Source organism: Maniola jurtina, chromosome 15 (assembly GCF_905333055.1).
Source record: "Maniola jurtina chromosome 15, ilManJurt1.1, whole genome shotgun sequence".
Lineage (NCBI taxonomy): Eukaryota > Metazoa > Arthropoda > Insecta > Lepidoptera > Nymphalidae > Maniola > Maniola jurtina.
The window spans coordinates 7,749,050-7,771,737 of NC_060043.1; the positions used below are offsets into that span (position 1 = coordinate 7,749,050).

The window sequence follows — 22,688 nt, forward strand, 5'->3', positions numbered from 1 at the left end:
ATAAGAAATGATATTATCAAACTACATTAAAACTAGGTTAGGAATGGACTTTGTTTTACCAGCGGAAAATAATAGGGTAAACAGAGCATGCCTAGAATGCAGTGCACAATATGTTAACAAGCGAAGTGATCAAGCGCGAGCTGTGATATCAGATGTATGAAGAAAGTTTTTACAAGACAAGGAAAACAGTAGGTATACTCACGATATAGCCTTTTCCGGAACTACAGCGGCTACTGGCCTGTTGGGAGAACAAGAAAGCGAAGATGTAAGTGGATTGGAATATCTAAGGAAAACTTAACTAGCCGCTTTTTCACAAAACTGTTCACATTCATTATCCAATTAACAACAGAAAATCTAATCAATTTTAGCGAAAAACCGCTGCGTAGGTTTTTAGATTTTAGCCTAATAACATTTTTGACTGAAGAAACGTAGCGAATGCAACAGAAAAACACAGTTAGGAAAATAAAACAAAAAATGTCACAACATTGGGAGGATAATTTTATCATGCACCCTAACTTGATTTACAATTTTGAGGGTCACGGGTTGACAGATTGCGATACGGAATAAATTACACACCTACGTTGGTCCATCTGAAGGTTTTTCAAAGAAGTACATAATACAACAGACACGAAAAGCTTTTGATTCGTAGGACGACAAACTAGTATAAAAAGTGAGAAAGATGGTTAACAGTATTATTTATTCTTTATACGTACATCGCTAAGTCGGTCGCGAGAGGAATCGGGATCCCGGGGTGCCACTGAACTGCCCGTGAGTCTTTCTGATGCCCGTCCACTATCATCCGACGTACCAGCGTCTTGAAGCAGCGTTATACCCTGCAGAAGAGTATTTCTATATAATCTAACAGTCACAAAACACACAACACCGCCGCGGTTATATTTATTTTTCATATTTTGACAAGCCGCCCTAATATCGGTTGAAAAGCATATTTTTATTGGTCTCAAATGGAATTGATGATGGGATTAGGAAAACAGAGCCTTTCTAAACAGAGCGTAGGATGAAAGAAAACCGGAATAAAGAAAATTTGATAAGACAGGGATGTGAGCCGAAATGGGCCTACCCATAACGTAACGCGCCCGGGACTTAATAAAAAGAGCATCCCATTTATCACATTTCGCGTCTATTTCACGGCAGGGTTCGAAAGACGAAGTCGGGGGGAAACAAATCTGCCCAACGATGAGCGCTCGACGGGACGGATAAAAGAAAATAAAACGACTAACTCTCTGTAAATGGATAACTCTCCGACCGCCCTCGCTCACTGAACTTCCATGTTTTTATTACTTAGGATAAGTTAGTCCGCAATTTGATTTTGCTCTCCTTTTTCAGTCATGTTCTTTATGTTTCAAAGGAAATTGTTTAAGTGCATTGACAACGAGCAGTTCAGACTTATTATGACGATTAAAAGTTAAAACAAAAAAAAATTAAGTATCACATTTTTAGCACACCAATTTTAGGCAACAAGCACTATTAATATATTTCAGTGATTCTAGGTATTTTTATCTGATTTTTTCATTACCAACGAAACATTTGAATCGCAAATGTTGATTGGAATACAAAAAATAACATCCAAGTTTTTACTTTTTATTGAACACAGAATCAATTACTGGCGGCCGGTTTTTATAAATTATGTCGGCTTCGAGAGCAATTGTATCTCATAATTCATTGTGCTGCGAACTTTTAATATTAAGTCGTGGCATTTTTGCACGGAATTCAATTCAATGAAATATTACTATGGCGCCCATTCAAACTGTGAAAGAGGGAGCTTTGTTTCTGTCTTCTTGAATAGTCGCTAAGATCATATAAAAATGGAATGTACTACGCTCCCCTAAAACAAGCAATAATAAAGACGCACGCAAGTGATTACGTCCCTATTTCTGTTGTAAGGGATCGCCTTCGGATCTTTTACATTGATAAATGATTCAAATGGAGTCACACACGTTAATTTAATCCGTGTTGTGTTTCGAGTAAGAGCCTACTAATCCGGGATGGATCGTGTTGTGCGGTCCGCCTGATGTTTACCGCGTAATTACTTTCGCTCATTACATTGCGCTCCAATTATAATAGACCCTTACTCAGTGTTTCTGTTTGGATTTAATCCAACGAGAATTGAATAACTTTGTAGGTCAGGAGTATTTTGTGCAGCTATATTCTGTATCTGTAGGTAGGAATATCGGTGGACAAAATGAAATATAATATGACTCTGCTCAATATATTACTGGCAGAACAATAACCAGCTGAAGTCACAATCAAAAGCCAATATGTAAAACAACAAACTTTCGTGTGAATTAAATGGCCACTTTGTTTACGATGTTCCACGACAGTAAGTTTTAGTGAGGGTGGCACAGAATCAGTTTATAAATGGCATTCCGGTTGGTTCGGTAGCGCAAGCGGGTGGCAGGAGGCCGGGCCAGACCGACGACACGACCGCTAATTGAAACAACGACCGGCGAACATTACTTATTCATGAGAACTCCATATGGCGGCGAAACGTGACCAAAGCGATAAATCATTCAATTACATTTTTCATGAATACTCTCTATTGTGAATGTGTTTTGGCCCTATTGACTTCACCAGAAGGTTTCCGGGTTAGTTAGTAGATAAGTAGAGACCTCCCTCAAACTGCTCAATACTCAGGTCATAATTTACATTTTTCATGAATAGTTTCCTGTTGTGAATGTGTATTGGCCCTATTGACCTCACTAGAGCATTGCCGGGTTAATTAGTACATAAATAAAGGTTAAAGAGACCTCATCCATTATTGCTTAATACTCAGGACATAATGTTAGTGAACCAAGACTGCTGAACTTTTTATTCTTTAGGCTGGCTGCCTAAAGAATAAAAAGTTTATTTACGCATCAATTAGATCGAGCTTAGAAATGTGCAAAGTAAGGGGGTTTATTTATAATCTAACATCATACACCTCATCCGATAACGACAATTACTCAATTATCTTTTAGAAGACTAGCTTCGGCAAACATCCAAAGCATGAACGACACTACAGTGAAAATATTCATCCACATGCATGAATAGAAGCAGAAACGTGCAGAAAATAGGATTTCGTCGTTGCAGATAAAGCCAGTTGTATAAAACATGTAAAGTGTGCATCATACATATATTTCTCAACTAGAATGAGCATTTAAAGTTCAAAAGTGCAAACAGGATATACCGTATGCGGTATTACATAACATTTAAACGGACCTAACGTTAACATTGTATTTTTTATTTACGTCACGCTTTGGTAATAATTTCTTAAGAGCCATTTAAATGTGTTGGCTATATTTTATTGCCTGCATGTCTAACGATAATATCTGTACTAAGCGTCGCGTCGTGTGTAAAATATTAAAATGTATCATGGAATAACTTCTACTCTACACCTTCCGTTTGCTGAACAAATTAATGAAGGTGGTTATTATGTTATGTTCGTGAGAAATGTAAGCAATTTATGTAACATGTAACATTCATGTAAGATTTCAAAATGAAAGATCACGATATTTGAATCTGACTAGAGAAAGAGCCTTTTTGCAAGGCTTGATACTCTTTAATTGATCGCAATCGAAAATTATATTATCCTAGCACAAATTATTGTCATTGTGGACTGAAGTCTCTTTCGTCGTTTATGATAGATCATAGATTTATTAATACAACAGAGAAGTTACCTATTTAGCATAGTGTAAGCACTATAAGATGTACTTGCTGATGTTATTATACAGTCAGTAACACTTCGTCGAGAGTCTGTCGGCGGGAGGGCATATGGTTTACCTACGTGCGCCACAGAGGTGGCGAGGTGTTGTGTGGTGTGGTGTCGCTAAGTGGCGCGTTGCATAATTTATGTCGCGGCACGTCACTCTCTTGTTGGAAGTTGTCAGCGATACCCGGTACTTATTACGCTGACGCTGCCGTAGGTGATATGTGATTATTAAATTACATGTAATCCCGGCTGAACTGTCTTGTTAATATAAAGTTACTTAATATTATGTCATCCAATGTGTTATTGGTTTGCTAATATATCTTGATAGAAATAAAAAGTGCGCATAATCGCAAGACCACACTTTAATTAGACTAAGTAGGTAGTGATTAGTAGTACTCTCTAAAATACTAACACGGAAGAACATTTCTTGTTTTCACCCGATTGCGAGGTTATGATTTTAGGGTGGTATATATTGTATGTAATGTATCAAAAACTTGTTGGGTGTCGCCTGCAGCCTAAACGGGTTGGTCGATTTTAATAAATGTCGAGTCATTAGAATTGCCAAGGTTAAGGTTTTATCAAAATCTAATGACTAGATTAGCAATTACCTATGAGGGAACTTGTGAACCGACAAACAAACATTGAACGCTAGTAGAAATGCTGAGCATACTGAATAAAAAATGCACCGAAAGCTGTCAATGCCAATGTGTTATTTAAAAGGACTTTCAAAAAGATTATGTCACTGGTTTGCATTTATAGCATCTGCATATAAAACTACTGGATTTCCGTGAATTCCCAACAAAGTTATTCAAGGCATGGCTTAATCCTGCATCACATCGCGTCGGATCAATCAGGGCCAGGCCGTCGGCGGCGGCGTGAACAGGCTGGCGCTCGCTCGCGGCGCTACTAAATGGAATTTTGCGACAGAGCGAGATTAATATTACACTGCGGAAAGCCGAACTAATGGTACTGTGATTGAATTAACATTTCCACTGCATTGTGGTCGCGACGCTCACTAATATTGTATTTAGTAGTTGGATCGCGTATCGCGACTGACTGTTGCCGACGGCTAAAATATGAAGCTATTCCAGCTATGAGATGTTTTATTAATCGAGTCACTTATTCAATGTGAGCTGAACAGGTAATAAATAACAGAGCGACAAGGTGTTGTTCTATTATAAATTTTTATTTTATAGCTACGATTTTATTAGCTTTGATGACCCAACCCACATGTTAAATAATTGTACACTGTCAGTAGATATTGTCCGATGGTTTATTTTCCTATTAATAATGTTAAGAGTATCTTTGTAGGTACTTAACTAGTTTTTGATTATTATTTATAAGATAAAGACGCCATCTATCTTGGCAAGGAAGCGTTCTAACTCTAAAAAGAAAAATTCAGCTTCAGCTGTTTCAGAATTTTTTAAATAGTTTATCTATAAATGGTCAATACTACTAATTTCGATGGAATGACTGGTTCTAACAAGTCAACCAGATAAAAAGCTTTTAAATTGTAAGTTCTAACATAGTTCATAAGTTTTATAATTCCTCACAAAATATGGGCTTCTGTTGCCTCAATAGAGAAATTACTTATTTATTTATAATAACTTTACTATCATCACATTATAACAAGACAGTTTAAAACAACAATAGCTATAAAATTGTGATAAAAATAATATTTATTTCCAATCAGAGCGTAACGCGATACGCTCCTTACTCTCCAGATAAGGGAAATCGAGGGCGACGTAAGCAAACTGCAATATCAGGCAAGGCGGGGAATAAAAACATTTCGGTCGCCGTCTGTGGCGATCCGCCAGCGACAACACAATAAGGATGCGCCTCTGTCGAAAGCAATCAACTCGTGTTCACTTCACCGCAACCAATTTTATATACAAGTACATTTTATACTTTATACTTATTGATAGTTTGAGGTTAAATGTGTTTGTCGCGCGTGGTATGGTGGTAAAGATTGATTTTTTATTTATTATATTTAAACTGATTTCACAACATACACTTTTACCTATATGCTACAATAACTAGGCACTTATGTTTTTACTTTTATCTGATGAAGTTATATAATGGATAATTATTAAAAACAGTTTTGGACCAAAGCTCGATTTTTAAAATACTCAGCTTTAATTTTTACAATATCTCCATATATAAGTATAATATATAAGTTTGTGTCAGAACACGCATAAGGGTTTCGTTCGCGTAGTCATGCTTAAACAAAAATTATAAAACTCGAATAAGTGCTTTAAAACAATAATTGAGATAACAAATTTAAATTCAAAATTCAAATTTATAATATTTTTATTCAATTAAACTTTTACAAGTACTTTTGAATCGTCAAAACGTCTACCACTATTACAGCCAGCATTATATTTTTGAACAGGACAGACTGACCGACTGGATGAACCTATAAGACTTCCTTCTTTTATTACGGAACCCTAATAAAAAGCAGGTAGATATAATTGAAACTTTTATATTTCCCACAAATAACAGATCGGCAATTTCATTTTCCGAATTGATAGTATCACACAATTTTATTCTAGCGGAGTTTGTTTTATTTGAATCTGATTCGGGTTTTATGCGGATTTGCGAAAATAAATCCAGTCTCGTTTTTACTTTTCGCCGTCATATTTTATACGTCCGATACCATATCGTTCGTTCTGGTAAAATATTTGTTTTGTGCTATAAAATATCGCGTAGCTACGAGTGCGTTCGAAACTAAAAATACTTTGCATCTAGATGAAATTGCAGTATTCTAAAAATGTAACATAAATCGAGATTGAAAATGTTATCCGACTACATTTTTAACAACACCATTTTCCATTTAAGGTCAATTTTAACTTTGATTCAGAGATGAAAGCTTGACAAGTTTTCCAATGGGAAGTCATTCTCTATTAAAGTGCCACAATTTGGATATATCTATCTGGATGGATCAATGGATAGCTACACAAATCGTGGCACTAAAACAGAGAAACAAAGCTTGGGACTAAACTACACTTTTTAATTAGCTACAACAGCCTTAATTAACATCTTTGTCTCTCTCTCTTTGGGTTGTAGTTATGCCTCATTTCTGATGGTCGTGACCCTTCATTAATCTCTTAAGTTATAGTAGGAGTTTTCTTGTTCGTTTCGTGTTCCCAGACCCAGCCGCATACCTACAACTTGGCTCGAGAACGAGCTTTCGACTCTTAGGTTTTTAATCTCAGATAATAGTGATAATAACCAGCATAGACGGCCTTCACGGGCTCTCCGAGGCTTCGTGCAATTAATAACATAAACAAGATTTTTGTATCAATAGATGTAATGAACTTTAATAGAAGTTCCCTACAGCGGCCCATAGTAAATAAAAGTATTGTATCCAGTAGTCTGCTGAAGATTTTATCTAGTCACTAAACACGGAGGCGTAACTTAATGATCGCGTAGTGTGCACTGGGAGGCTCTATTCTATTTGAGAGTAAATCGAATCTTCGAAGAGCTATTAGTCGACACCGCGACGCCTTGTGGTATGTACTTGAATGGTTACTCGTACTAGTATCTACTTGCTATATCTGTTCGCCGAGTCGATGTGATTTAAGTAGGTTGTGTGGCATTTCGTATAATTTTCAAGTGTAAAACGATCAGTTTATTAAAAAAGAATTCTTTTTATTTGGAACCGCAAAATAAAGTTTGTTTGTAAAGATTTATTGCTGATTTCGAAAAAACTGAGCTAGTTAGAAATTTCGGAAACTTCTAGAACTTATTTTTTCTGTAAAGTATACTTACAGTTGGCGACAGGTCGACATGGCAATACGTCACCCGCGCTATCCCGCACAGCCTCTGCGCTAACCCGGTGCGGAATAGCGCGGATGACGCACGGATGTGCGGGGCGTCCCCACACCTCATACCCCGATTGCCATCTCGACCCGTCGCGTTCTATACGTATACTAGGTATATCATATTTTTTTTAGTTCTTTTTTTTTTGGGAGAACGGCAAGTTTTGGCATTTTGCATCGCAAATCAAATCTAAGGTGAATTTTTTTATCATGTATCAATAATAATCTGATTAGTCTGCTAAACATTATTATCTCCACCCATTTCCGTTCTGTTGAATAGCGGGCCTTAATCTGGTTATCAAATGGGTGAAGGTTATTGTATAGCGGAATCTTAGACCATATAATAATAATATGATAGGGCAAAAAAGGTCTCACTCCGATCACTCCACAAATTCCTATTTCACATTGTCACGGACTAGTTTCGAAGAAAATTTGTCTCGCCACTTTGCTTGAAAAACTTAAAAGTTGAGAGTTAGTAATTTCACTCATAGAAAGAATTATGGTAATTGTATTTCATAGTTAGTAGCTCTTTAAAGTATCAATAATTTATTTTAAGCTCCCAACAAAATACTAAACTTAAAATTTGGCTGCTTTTTCCCGGCTTCGAAATAATTTATTCTTTCCTCGGCAGAGCAAGATTTTCCGCTTTACTCGAACAACAGCGCAAGCGGTAGGAGGCAAATTGGATGGGATTGCGACATATCTTGGCTGGCGGCGAACCGACGAAATGTGGGGGTAAACTGCTCACATTCCGCCAAGAACTCCTTTGGCATAAGGAGAAATGCGAACCTATTTAGAGCTTATGTGTACAAGGATACTTACAAGAGGAAAATCGCTCGAGTATTAGCAAAATTGTTGGCTTTATTGAGATAAGAGAAACTCTTTTTGAAATGTGAGTAAATTTTGCAATAAAATGGATATTCAAATAACACCCTTGTTTTTGCTGGGATTTAAAAATAAACACCTAAATCAGAATTTAGTTAAATTCCTATCCTTCGAGAAATTTCAAAACAAGACGTGTCTGACTATAGAAGCACACTTTGACTTTGCTCAGATTAAGACACTGTTAAAACGAGGCAGCGTTAGTGCGTTCTATGGATTTCAACAAGTATTAAAATCACAATCTACATCAATGTCCCAGCCTTTGTAAGCAATGATAATAAGTCAATTTGTATAGGCACGGAGCATAATGGCAGAGCAGACGATAGGAAGGTAATATCAGCCAGCGCCAGCCGAGCTCTGGCATTTTATTTCAATATCGTGTCGACTGCACGCCCGTCGCTCCCAAGTCCCGACCATCCACATTTTGCCCCATCCTAGCCGCCTTTATCCACTGCAATATTCAAGCGCATTGTGATTCACAAGCTTCCGTCTCGCTTTTCTCGCTGCAATCAAGTATTCACACAAAAACAACATCTTCATTTTAATCTAGCCCAAGATTCCAATGAAAAGAAATGCCGTATAATAGAGCACACTCAGTGAATATTATTACGTTTTAATAGTTTTTAGGGTTCCGTATCTCCAGAGAAAAAAGGATTTCTTATAGGATCACTTTGTTGTTTGTCTATCTGTCTGCAAGAGCCGTCAAGGGAATCAAAACATATAGGGTAATTCCCGTTGACCTAGAATCATGGCCTTATAGCACAGGCAAAAATCCGAAAATCGTAACCGTGGTTAAATCACAAAAAACAAAAAGTTTTATTTCTCGTACGATGGTAAGGAACCCATTTCGCGAGTCCGATTCGCACTTGAGCGGTTTTTTAAGTTAGATCTATCGCTCAATTATGTTTAATGATTCAGAAACTGTTAATTATGGCAATATACATTTCACCCTTAGTTTAGCATCTAGTTACGATCAAGAGACGAAGCGAAACGTGTGGACAAGTCGCTGTTTATGTACGTTTTATGCATTTTGTGAAAGCAAAGGCCGGAAGAAGCATGCCGATGGCATACCGATTTAGACTGGCTGCATTTAGACAAGTGAGATCACCCAATACATTTAAACGCAGACGTTTACATACAACGAAAGAGAAAAACAATTATTTACGTGGGTTACGCTCGTGATTCGGACAATTGAACCTACCTACCTACACACCTACACGCATTAAGTGCGGTTTGTCGACAAAGGAATTGGTTAACTATTTGAACAAGTCCATTAAACGTAAATTAGCCGCTCGATGGCGGAAAATCTGCATCAATCATTATTACAATCGCAATTGTTGTGATTGGCTAAATTTATGGTATTCTTGTTGCAACAACGCATTATAGCCAATAGTGAGCGACCAACAACCAATCAGAAGTGATTGCGATCGTGACATTGTAGCTGTCATTCTACCGCAATCGAGCAGCAGATTGAATTTGTGAATTCCATAGATAGATACACGGACCTACGTGGTGGAAAAGAACTTATGTATCGGAAGCACTTGACACATAAGGAAATCGGGAATTCTTGCGACTGTCGGGCAGATCGCCTTAGAAAGACAGGTGCATCTTATACAATTATTATATAGATAACGTCAAGGGAAACAATACAATGTAAGTAAAAGTAAACATCCGGTTGAGCGAGCTGCACTTGCGCTTCTAATGAAAACCAAATTCTAGACCTTAAAAATCCTTATCCATCTGACCCATGGAACTAGGAATAAGCTTAGCTTATTGGTCCGACCCATAAAAAAAAGTTAAACCGAGCTTTCAAATTTGATTCAGTAAATGTTGATAGGTTAAAGATAATATTACGGTGTTTAATTTAATGGATAGTTAAGTTAAAAGCAATATTGGAGTAACTAGGTGCTCAATGTAAGCACTAACCACGTCGACCAAGCTCGAAAGCAATTTTGATTTACGACATAATCCCAACAATAAAGCTTGTCCGTCGTGAAACTTACTAGCGATTTTATTGGACAAATAAATGGCAGATGATTTAAAATCTTTTAGGACTAGAGGGTAGATTTTCTTGTACTAAATGTGGTGTTTAACTGGGTAAGTTTTTTTTAGTAATTCCAGCGATTTTTCAATAACATTCCCTGGACTTTCAATAGCAACAATCAAAATTATTAAACTAATAGAAAGGTACATGGCATGCGCTATGCATACCTATACAGTATACATATACAACAGTCCATTCGGAATGTCGAGATTTCATCTAAACGAAAACTATGAGTCAGGAAGAATCTTCGTCGCCTGAGGTAAAAGGTGCATTGCAGCAGTGGAACCAAAAGTGTCAAATTAGCTGAGTCTATGGCACCCACGTAGTGGAGTTAAAGCTGCAGTAGAGATCTGTACCTTCTGTGGTTAATTTTAGATTATTATAGAACATTTAAGAAAAGAAGCGTCGCATTAATTTGACTCGACACAATGAACATATCGATGAAATAAAATAATCAGACTAGTGCCTCCCATCTTACACTACACCTTCGCTTATCAACCCAGCAGCGGGCTAATTCGCTAACTCAGTGTCTAACACTGAATGATAGTCACCGAGATTATTTGACATTTGTTGGTTCTACATTGCTGCTTCACTCAGTTACAATAACATAATTTTTCGTAGAAAACCGTCAGTGAATTAAAAATAAATAATAAATGAGCTCGGCGGCTATGACACAGTTTTACATACTGAGTTAGCAATCAATTTGCAGGTAGGTATATTTTAGGTAAAATGGAACTTACATGTGAATTGACGTTGCTGGTGGTATGGTTGCGGACTGCGTCGCCTGCAAGCGCAGCCAACGGTAACCGGGGTTTGGTGGACAGCGCGATGGTTCGGGGTGAGGAAACGCATTTTACGGCAGCCTGCGGAGGACAAAATAAAGTCATGAAGTAAAAGAATAACTTTATTCAAAGATGCAAAGGACAGAGTACAAATCAATAAATCCCACTATCAACCCGAACAAGTTAGCTCTAAAAATAGGGGTAAGGTTACAAATTACAATAATTCGCATAGAGCTAAAAATTTAATTGCATTGTGAAAAGTCCCCATCGATCCCACATTTGCAAAAAAAAAATATCAAGACCACAAAAAGTTCACAAAAATGGGATTTTTGCATATTCCGAGTCTCAGCCGAAGCAGACCTAAAATAAGTAATATTGAAAAAACTTAAAATAAGATTTTATTTACTACCTTATTTTTAAAAAATTCAGCTCATATTTAACTGTAATACTTAAATTCTTAGGGAATACAATTTTGCCTACTATAATTACAACATACAAGATACCGCGTTTAATAGCCTCATCGGGTGACAGAAGGGCTGGCTCATTTTTTGCGCAACGGATCAGCCTGGCTGTCCAACGCGGAAATGCAGCCAGTATTCTTGGCACCATTCCACGCGGGCATGATTTGTATAGTAATTAGATAAGGCTAGCTTTAAGTTTTATTGTAATATTTACATACAAGATAATATTATAGGCAGGTACCTGGTTAAGTAAATGGTATAAGAAAAAATTGTTTTTAATGGTCTTATTCAATTCAAGAAAAAAATTATATAAGAGTAATTAAATGTAATTAACGAAGTGATGAAAGTCAATTAGGTTATCGTTAACACAATCGTTTATATATAATTGCTACCACGTTTAAGTATGATAGACTTTTAGATTACAGCCTTTAAAGCTGGAGATTGACTTTTAACATGTTGGTGTAATGCAATGACTTTCTAAGCAAGGACATCGCACTGGCGCGCATAACAAGGGACCAAGTAAGTGTGCTTATACTCGGTGTAAGCACACTTTCTTCATTAGTCGCATGTTGACTGCAAAGCTGTCAAGACGCCTAAATGCGCGATCAAAAAGTGCCAAAACAATACGTTAACGACGCAGAAAAGAGATGGTGTGACTTACCACCGGTAAGTTAATTTTATTTACGTAAGATAACATGCGAAAAAGTGTAAAATACTAAGTAAAACCATTGAAAACACTAGAAATATCTAAAATTATTTACAATGTTCCCATTCCTTTCTCTCACGCACATCGGAAAGAGACAGATGGAAGGGCGCGTCACGAATGTCGGAAAAACAAAACTGTGGAGTAGCTTTTTTTTTGTTCAATGTAAAATCTATTGGCCATTATTGTATCACATTTATTTTATTACTAGCTGTGCCCGCGACTTCGTTCGCGTGGAATAGCTCTCAGCGCGCTTTATATAGCCACGAACGCTCAGGCGCGAGGCGTGTATCTGTACGTTAAAAATGTTCGCCGCGATTCTTTAAATTGACATAACTTTTTTATTTATGAACCGATTGACATGAAATAAACATTAAATGTTAAGTGAAGCTTACTACAATATATTAGTGACAACCGTATCTAAATCGAATAAGCCGTTTCTGATATTAGCGTGCACAAACACACAGACAATCCGACAAAAAAAAATTAATTACAATTTCGGGTTCGGCATCGATAAAAAAAAGTAGCAGGGGTTGTTATTATTAACAACCCCTGCTACTTTTTTTTTATATATTTCCATTGTACAGACACCACTTTTCTACAATTTTATTATATGTATAGATAGATCTTTTGACGACCTCCGGTGCGCAGTGGTAGCGCGGTGGATTTGTATGACGAGGGTCCCGGGTTCGATTCCCGGCTGGGCCGATTGAGATTTTCTTAATTGGTTTAGGTCGGCTGGTGGGAGGCCTTTGGCCATCTTGATTCAAGGCCCATCTTGAATCCGCCATTTTGGTTTTATTTTTCAGCTCCCTGTCAATTGGATGAAGTTCTGAGTGACATTTGTTCGAGCACCCCCCACCTATCTTCAATACCCTGGCCGTGCTCCTCACCGAAATCCTCAATCATCAGCTCTATCCATATTTTTCCTCCGAATCATTTTTTGTCCTCTATACGAAACCATCGGTAAAAAAAAACATACAAAATTTTACAGAAGAGTTGATCAAATGAGTCAGTCAGTCAGTCAGTCAGTCAGTGAATCAGCACGAGCAGAATAGCATATAGTATAGATATAGTATACCTAATAGTTTCATATTTACAAAAACGAAAAATCTCTCAAAGAAATAACAAAAATTAATAGTGCTACACTACTCCATTCCATTTTTTGTTCAAGTTTGCTTCTAAAATCACCTTATTCAGCTTCGAGTGCAATAATCGATTTACATTGCCGCTTAATCACTGAGGTTAGTTTACAGGACTTGAATGTTAGCGGGAATGTATAAATGGAGCAGTTGAAGCTACATAGGGTGAATTTAGAAACGTGTGCCATGTTTGGGCTCTTGTGTTGTATGCCACGATGTGTCCATGCTTGGAAAGTCATTGGTGTAATGTATCGAGTTTTGTAACTCAAACCGAAGACTGACTTGTATTCAACGTTAGTTTGCCGGTGGTAGAGTCTTGACTTATCATAAATGGCACATGATGTTCTAAATGAAATAAATTAATTTTATTTCACGAGCGGATCTTGAAGTAGGTAATCGCTCTTTTAAAATATTTGCACCTAAGTTTACAGTCGAAAAGCTGTAAAGTGTAATTTAATAAATAGCCGTTAATAAAACAGCAAATATTTACTACAAATGTGATAATAAACGAAAGTTACGTAAATATTCATAGAATAGTTATCTCTTTCAGAAAGCATAAATTGTTTAGAACATCTAGTCGTAAAACTCAACAACTACTTTACCAAGTAATTAACTTGCCACAATAGGGTTGTCTGTTTTTGATGTCAGGTATATAACATGTAGCATGGACTAGAACAGAATATATTTTTATTCAAATAAACTTTTACAAGTGTTTTTGAATCGTCAAAATAATTTACCACTGGTTCGGAATGCCGTTCCTGCGGAGAAGAACCAGCAAGAAACTCGGTTGCACTTTTCAAATGTTCAATTTACAATAATATTATGCCAAACTACTGGCATGGATGCCATTTTTTGTTTTATAACTATATTTATTTAACTTTATGAAAAAAAAGGGTTAACTGTAGTTTTAGTATTATTTAAAAAGGTAAGGGTACATATTATAGTAAAAATCATTGTTTAGCTAAAAAAAGTTTGCTGCCATTCTTTACGGGCGGATTTACAAAACTCTGTTTTAAGTACATATTATTAGCTGTTAGAATATCAAATATGTATTTGTGAAGTGGTCACCCTATTGATAATAACAAGTGTAAATTAAAAATTTATAACACCCCCGACGATCCAAAGTATTTGAGTTTTCCAAAACATCATTTTCAAATAAATAATTATGTATTTAGGCAACGTCCATCTTGACAGCTTGACATTTGTCTATTGACATAATATTATGAACCTAACGGTTATCTAACCTTCTTTTCTACAAGAAAACTAGAAAAGAGCTGATAACTCTTAAACGGCTGAACCAATTTTTTTAGATTATAGCTAAGAACACTCTCGATCAAGCCACCTTTCAAACAAAAAAAACTAAATTAAAATCGGTTCATTCGTTTAGGCGCTACGATGCCACAGACAGATACACAGATACACAGATACACACGTCAAACTTATAACACCCCTCTTTTTGGGTCGGGGGTTAAAAACGGATCACCGGGCGGTCGCGGCGTGTGAAACAAAGTTACACAGGCTATTGTCATCATAAGCCCGTAAACGTAAATGACATCTCAATGTGGCGGAAGTAAGCGTGAATAAATTAGCTATTTACGTAATTAATACAGTTACTTAGTTAAGTTTTAATTACTTAAATTAAGTAGTTTGTTCATTATAAGTTGAAAGTTACAATATACCAATCGTTACAACATAAAATCATTAAATAATGCGTAATACGTATGTATACATTATCGATAGAATGGAACCAAAGCTGATAGCCCTATTTGCGCGGCAAATTAAACACTAAAGTTACAGCGGTCATTGTAGTCATAACTCGTAAACATAAACGACAGCAGTGTTGTGGTTTAAAGCGTAAACGAATAAGCGGTATACCTAAGTAATTAATTCAATTAGCAAGGAATAATAAGAGTACTTTTGTACTAGAACAATAGACTTCATAAATGTACATATATAATATAACAACGCACTTGACACCAACTTAGTAAACGTGAATAAATAAGCGTTTTGCGTAATATTTTGAATTAATCAAGCTTAATTGACTATGTTGTGTGCTTTTAAAATAATTTATTTTAGCCAGCAAATCTGTAATCATTTAAGGGCTTCAGATAAAAAGTCTGTTTACTACCTATCTTACGAATAGGTAAAGTTATTTGTTTGAAAATAGAGCCAACAAAGACAGCCAATAATGGCTGCCTATTTTTCAATTGTCATTTATCTCTTAAATAACTATCTGCCTACTTGCAATACGAAACAAATATATTTATATTACAAACGTAAATGTGAGTAGAACAAACTATTGTATACCTGTCAAGCAAGCGTCACTCTATATATAATTTCGAGGTTACAAACATTTCGTAACGGATAACGAACTTCTGAATACTTTATTACTTAGGTACTAAGTATTAAAAATTACGTTTTTTTTCGCACAGAAATCTACAAAAGGATGCTTGCGGCAAATATCACTACTGCTGAGGTTAGAGTGCTCATGATTATCACTATCCATATTATAAACTAGTGACCCGCCCCGGCTTCGCACGGGTAGCTTACTGCAATTTTAGATTTAATTGTAGTAAAATATAGCCTGTGTCATTCAGGAATAATGTAGCTTTCCACCGGTTAAAAAAATCAAAATCGGTTCGTCCGCGTGGATTTCGGTTTTTAAAGATCCCATAGGAACTATTTGATTTTCCGGGATAAAAAGTTGCCTATGTCCTTCCCCGGGATGTATCCTAAGTCTGTACTAAATTTCATCAAAATCGATTCAGTGGTTGGGTCATGAAAACGTAGCAGACAGACAGACAGAAAGACAGACAGACATACTTTCGCATTTATAATATTACTAGGGGATGCCCGCGGCTTCGCCCGCGTGGATTTCGTTTCATTTAAATCGGTTCAGCGGTTGGGCCGTGAAAACGTAGCAGACAGACAGACAGACAGACAGACAGAGAGACAGACACACTTTCGCATTTATAATATTAGTATGGATTAAGTAAATTAAGTATATTAAGTATTAAGTATGGATAGGTAGGTACAATTGATTGTATGAAATAAAAAGTCATGTAAAATAACTGTGACTTCAGACTTGTTAATTTAATCATTAGAAACAAAAACTCAAACGACTTTTACTTTAAACCTATAATTACATCGTCAAGAGTCGGGCCTAAATGGAACATAATAGCATGTTCACGAGACTGAGGCCAGTAATTACAATCGGCCAATAACTCAGTAGGGCGTTTGAAATGAAAACCAAACTGAATCTTTTCATTTGAATCCGCTGAGGTGAAAACTAAAGGCCTATTGTTCTGAAAGATTTAAGTCCATTGAACATTTATAACTCGGTTTGGAACTTTATGTATAGCTAGTTATAATATTTTGTTCTTTACGCTATTTGAATTTGGTGGATAATAATTAATAATATTATAATACCTGATTAAATTATTTTTAAGTAACTAACAGAGGGGCATTATTTTGCCAAGCGATTAATCTCTTTAAAGTCTTTTTAAAGTTTAAATAAAGATTGAAAAAAATGTGAGGTTAATTTGTTATTAAAATATTAAGTTAAATGCATAATGAATAGTTTTTTGTCTAGGTAGTAGTATTATGACCTCGGTAATGTCTAGAAAAGGGCAAACTAATTACCACATATCATAGGAGGTATGAATTAGCAAAGTTAAAATAACTAAATATAATTTTTTGAATTATAGCAAGCCAAGTAAAACGATTAAATGGATTTCTTATGTAAGTATTATGAATTTTATATAATAAGGCATGCGCCGCCAAGAAAATAATGTATATGAATTAATTACTGTTTAATGTAATCAAACAAGTGTAAATTAAAAATTTATAACACCCCCGACGATCCAAAGTATTTGAGTTTTCCAAAACATCATTTTCAAATAAATAATTATGTATTTAGGCAACGTCCATCTTGACAGCTTGACATTTGTCTATTGACATAATATTATGAACCTAACGGTTATCTAACCTTTTTTATCACAAGAAAACTAGAAAAGAGCTGGTAACTCTTAAACGGTTGAACCAATTTTTTTAGATTATAGCTAAGAACACTCTCGATCAAGCCACCTTTCAAAGAAAAAAAACTAAATTAAAATCGGTTCATTCGTTTAGGCGCTACGATGCCACAGACAGATACACAGATACACAGACACACAGATACACAGATACACACGTCAAACTTATAACACCCCTCTTTTTGGGTCGGGGGTTAAAAACCACCTAGATAATAGGTACTTAATGTTAGCATAGTTGATTTTTTAAACGAATCTCGTTAAATTAATGGTTATTATGGCTGAATTTCGGTTACCGGAGCCAATCTTAACGGAGACTACCTGCTACCAGCGACTTTGTCCGCGTGGATTTAGATTTTTATCAAAATCGCGAGGAAACTATTTGATATCATTTTTTTCTAAGATAAAAGTATCCAATGTCCACCTTAAGGATTCCAGTTCTCAATTTCGAAAAGAAAAAGACAGACTTCACGCTTTTGCATTTATAATATAAGTATGGATTATATAAACAGCGTGCGATGGAGAGAGCTATGGTTGCAGTTTGGCTATCATCAAATCAGAAATGAGGTGATCCGTAAGAGAACCAGAGGAATCGACATAGCTCAACGGGTTGCGAAACTGAAGTGGCAATGGGTAAGGCACATAGAACCGGTAGACGTTGGGGCCTAAAAGTGCTAGAATGGCGACCACGCACTGAAAATTTCAGCGTTGTAAGACCCTCCATTAAGTGGACGGACGACATCAAACAAGTCGCAGAGAGCCGCTGGATTCATTGTAGAAGTCCCTACATGTGCCCTATATCCAGCAGTGGACGCCTATCAGTCGATAATGATGAGGATGAATTGTATGCCTGTACCTACAAGAGTTCGAAAATAGAATTTTCTAAATTATATCAATGAGCGTGTTACCATTTTGAACTAAGAGTGAAGCCACACGATGCGTTGCGCTGACGGTGCTGCGCCTGAGCGGTGCCGCTGCGTCATCACACTTCACACTAATATTATAAAGGCGAAAGTGTGTGTGTGTGTGTGTGTGTGTGTGTGTGTGTGTGTGTGTGTGTGTGTGTGTGTGTGTGTGTGTGTGTGTGTGTGTGTGTGCGCGTGCGTGCGTGCGTGCGTGTGTGTTTGTTACTCCTTCACGCAAAAACTACTGAACGAATTTGGCTGAAATTTAGAATGGAGATAGATAATATCCTGGATTAGCACATAGGCTACTTTTTATCTCGGAAAATCGAAGAGTTCCCACGGGATTTCGAAAAACCTAAATACACGCGGACGAAGTCGCGGGCATCGGCTAGTCTTACATAGAAATCTGTACCTTGCCACACGACGTTCGTGCAGCCCTACGCCGCACGCACAACGGATTTGGGACCAGAGAGGCAAGTCGGGGAGGGTTGGTGTATTGCAACGCCATAAGTTTTGCCGGAGCGACAACGCAGTGCCCGTGTGGCTCCCAATACTCAAATTCACAGGCGGCGCAGCGCCGCAACGCACCGAAAACGCATCGTGTGGCCTCAGTCTTATTTCGATGCCGGCCGGTAAAACTGGCCTAGTCGCTTTGGTACGCACGCAGTCACACTTCGTCGACAGCGGTCATTTACCGTAATTACTTCAGCGGCAGCACATTAATCATTGATGTGACAGCTCCGATACTAATATTGTGAAGAAATTATATCCTCAAAATGGCTTGTTATGACCAATTTATGAACTAAGCGGTACTTTATAATCTGACGGGATCAAAACAAGCGTGTGAAGTGTGAATGTATTCATTACCATAATATATCCGTGTGATATATAAGAAAGTTAGTAACTTTACTTGTTTTTACCAACAACGAGTCAGCTGGTTGGAATTCCAAATTGATTTTCTTTCTTTCTTTCTCTAATGCAGAGATCTATAGAGTGTACTTTGACTTTACTTAAGACTTAAGTTTCATTTAAAACGAGATGGATTTATGTCAGCGATATAACGCTGTTAGCTGTTACATTCAAGTCTAAGCAAAGTCAAAGTTCGCTCTGTAGATATGGACCTAAGTATTTTAGGAACCATTATCATTTTAATGTTGCCAGCTTTTAAATAGGACTTTGGTTGCAGCCAATTTAAGAGAAATAATGATATTAACCAAACCATTCATCTAAATGAGACATTGCAAATCTGTTCACTCATGTGCTGCAATAAAATGCTACCTAATTAGCTTGAGATTTTATGTTGTCAATGAATAGGAAATTAAATATCGTTAAGTATTTTGTGGATATCCAGTTCCAACAGCTTACTGTATCTACATATTTACCTACATCGACAATACTAATAATAATTTTAAATGAACCACTAGCATTAGTAGACATAAGCCATATCCATACAAATATTATAAAATAATGCAAAAATACCTATCTTTCTGTTACTTTTTCACAACTCATCCGTATAATCGATTTTGACGTTTCATTATGCATCCCAGAAACGGACATACTTACTTGTCATCCCGGGAAATAAACGGTTAACTCGGGATTTTAAAACCTAAATCCACATAATAATATTATAAACAGGAAAGATATTGTGTTTGTTTGTAATCGATAAACTCTGATTAAACTGAACCGATTTTTATAATTCTTTCACCATTAGAAAGCTACCTACTTAATCCAGAAATAACATATTACTTTCAGACGAAGGGACGGGAAAAAGCTATTGTTACATCACACTAATATTATAAAGGCGAAAGTTTGTATGTGTGTGTGTGTGTGTGTGTGTGTATGTTTGTTACTCCTTCACGCAAAAACTACTGGACGGATTGGGCTGAAATTTAGAATGGAGATAGATTATACCCTGGATTAGCACATAGGCTACTTTTCATCCCGGAAAATCAAAGAGTTCCCACGGGATTTTTATAAAACTACATCCACGCGAACGAAGTCGCGGGCATCAGCTAGTAATTGTATAATGTACATTATTTAATCTGGGTCAGGCGTTGCCCGGGTTCGCATAATTGCATTCGGTTTTTAATCTTCTGGCAGCCGCGGGGCCAAGCGCTCAATTTGCCAAGCTGTTTAATTACCAGCGACACGGGCGGGTCATTAATTAAGTCATCAGACAAGCGGGCGTGGGTTAGCACGCCGGATTAGATGAACTGCATGGTAATGAACGATTATGGGGCGCAGTACGCCACGTAATTAACTTATCAAGAGAAACGGCTCTCTCACCTGCTACTGAGCCATAAGCTTATTATGGGATTAGAACTTTCAAACAATTATTCAACGTCCAAGATGGGAGATTACAGATACTACTTGTTCTCTGTATTAAGGTTCACTTTAACTTACTTTTAACTGGTTTGGTTTCTCAAAATACGTCTTGTTAACACACAAACATATTATAATATAATACTAGCTCATGCCCGCGACTTTGTCTGTGTGGATTAAGATTTATAAGAACCTTTTGATTTTCCAGGATAAAAAGTAGCCTATGTCACTCTCCAGATCTTTAACTATACCCATGTAAAAAATTACGCCAATCCGTTGCTCCGTTCGCGGCGTGATTGAAGTGAACCAACAAATCAATAAACCAACGAACACATTTTCGCATTTATAGTATGGTATAAAGGTTTGAGCCGAACACTAATTATTACGTCTTATTAACTTTTTTCTAACTTTTTTTTCCTAACTTTTTGTATAGTAACTCGGAAATAGGAAAAAAAAGGAATAATTTAACAAAAGAAACCACTGATACCGGTCACACAATATGCTATTTGAAAACAATTATGAAAGCTCAGCTGGTAGCCATTGAACTAGTTAAAAAGGGAGTTGCAAAAAAACTGCACAACAACAGTGCTGCAAAAAGTTGTCAAAAGAAGTGTTCTATTTATACACGTTGAATAGGTACACACAGCAATAGAGCCAGGCTCTGAATATTTTTGTAGTAAACAGATTTACTTAATAAAACATTTCATACTCAAACCATTTATTCTAATTGGGCAGGTACTCGTAGTAACCAATGTACAATTCTTGATGTCGGTGAAAATTAAATACATAAACAACTAAAGCAAACTAAAAACCGCAAGGCATCGTCAAGGTCTGCACTATAACGTGGTCAAAATTCCACGTAGGTACGTAGCGATTTGTCTCCTCGTTTTAAAATGCAGGAACGACCTTCCAGCATTAGTTTTCCCCTCTACTCTTTATATGAGCATCTTCAAGACTCAAGTCAAGAGTAGATAGACATTGTCTAGGCAAGCGCGCTTCATCTTAAGCTGAATCACTTGCTAGCAAACCTGACTACTACCCGCAGACACCTTATTCAACAAAATCGGCTCAGTAGCTTAGGCGCTACGGTGGAACACACACAAATACAAACCTACATACATACATAGACATTAGACTGCTATATTCCTGACTTTTGGCTTTGCCGTAGTCGGATAAAAAAGCTACGATGGAAGAAGCTGGTGTGTTTTGTGAACGGAATGTTGGTCTTGTTTTATGATGGTTTAGTTTCACAAGGAAACAATTAAGGGGAGAGCTTTGCTTAATCGAAATATTTTGTAAACGGTTTGAGCTCGACGACAGTCGCGTGTCGTGAACGATTACGTCGCCACCTCGCGTCACCCCATCCGTGTGGGCGGAAGAACCCTATTTCAACTATTACCCTTGTAAACATTGTAGTGATACAATCTACTAGACACTTATTATTTCTGTCTCGTACCCGTTTACAACGCTAGCACAGCTTTATAATAGAATTTTAAAAGAAACTGATAAATTGATTTTTTAGGGTTCCGTACCTCATAAGGAAAAACGGAATCCTTATAGGATTACTTTGTTGTCTGTCTGTCCATCTGTTGTGTCTGTCAAGAAAACCTATAGGGTACAAGTAAAAGGAAATCCAAAACCCGTTAATTTTTGGTTACATCACAGAAAAAATGTGTTCACGAAATAATTAATTTACTAAATCACATTAACTTGCAGTGCTTATGTAGAACACTGCAAATTCTACATAAAAGTGTTAGGTTAGGTATAGGTTAGGTATATCTTGAACGGTACGGAACCCTTCGTGTGCGAGTCCGCCTCGCACTTGACCGGTTTTTTTTACTAATCTTGTGTAACGAAATAAAATTGTGAAGTCATACATTTTTGACACA

At 36.8% G+C, this 22,688-nt stretch overlaps 1 protein-coding gene across 6 annotated transcripts in view; it reads right to left on the reverse strand.

Annotated features, from left to right (window-relative positions):
* LOC123872587 (fibrosin-1-like protein) overlaps positions 1-22,688 on the reverse strand; it is an 83,387-nt gene that overhangs the window by 51,506 nt on the left and 9,193 nt on the right. For 4 of the 6 annotated variants that reach the window (XM_045916941.1, XM_045916938.1, XM_045916940.1 and 1 more), the window contains exons 2-4: positions 11,194-11,316; positions 714-833; positions 203-238 (exon numbers count right to left, since the gene is read on the reverse strand). In XM_045916941.1, the coding sequence (XP_045772897.1) occupies positions 203-238; positions 714-833; positions 11,194-11,316 (279 nt within the window). The remainder of the gene's footprint in view (positions 1-202; positions 239-713; positions 834-11,193; positions 11,317-22,688) is intronic. The other 2 variants (XM_045916942.1, XM_045916944.1) reach the window with 2 other exon arrangements.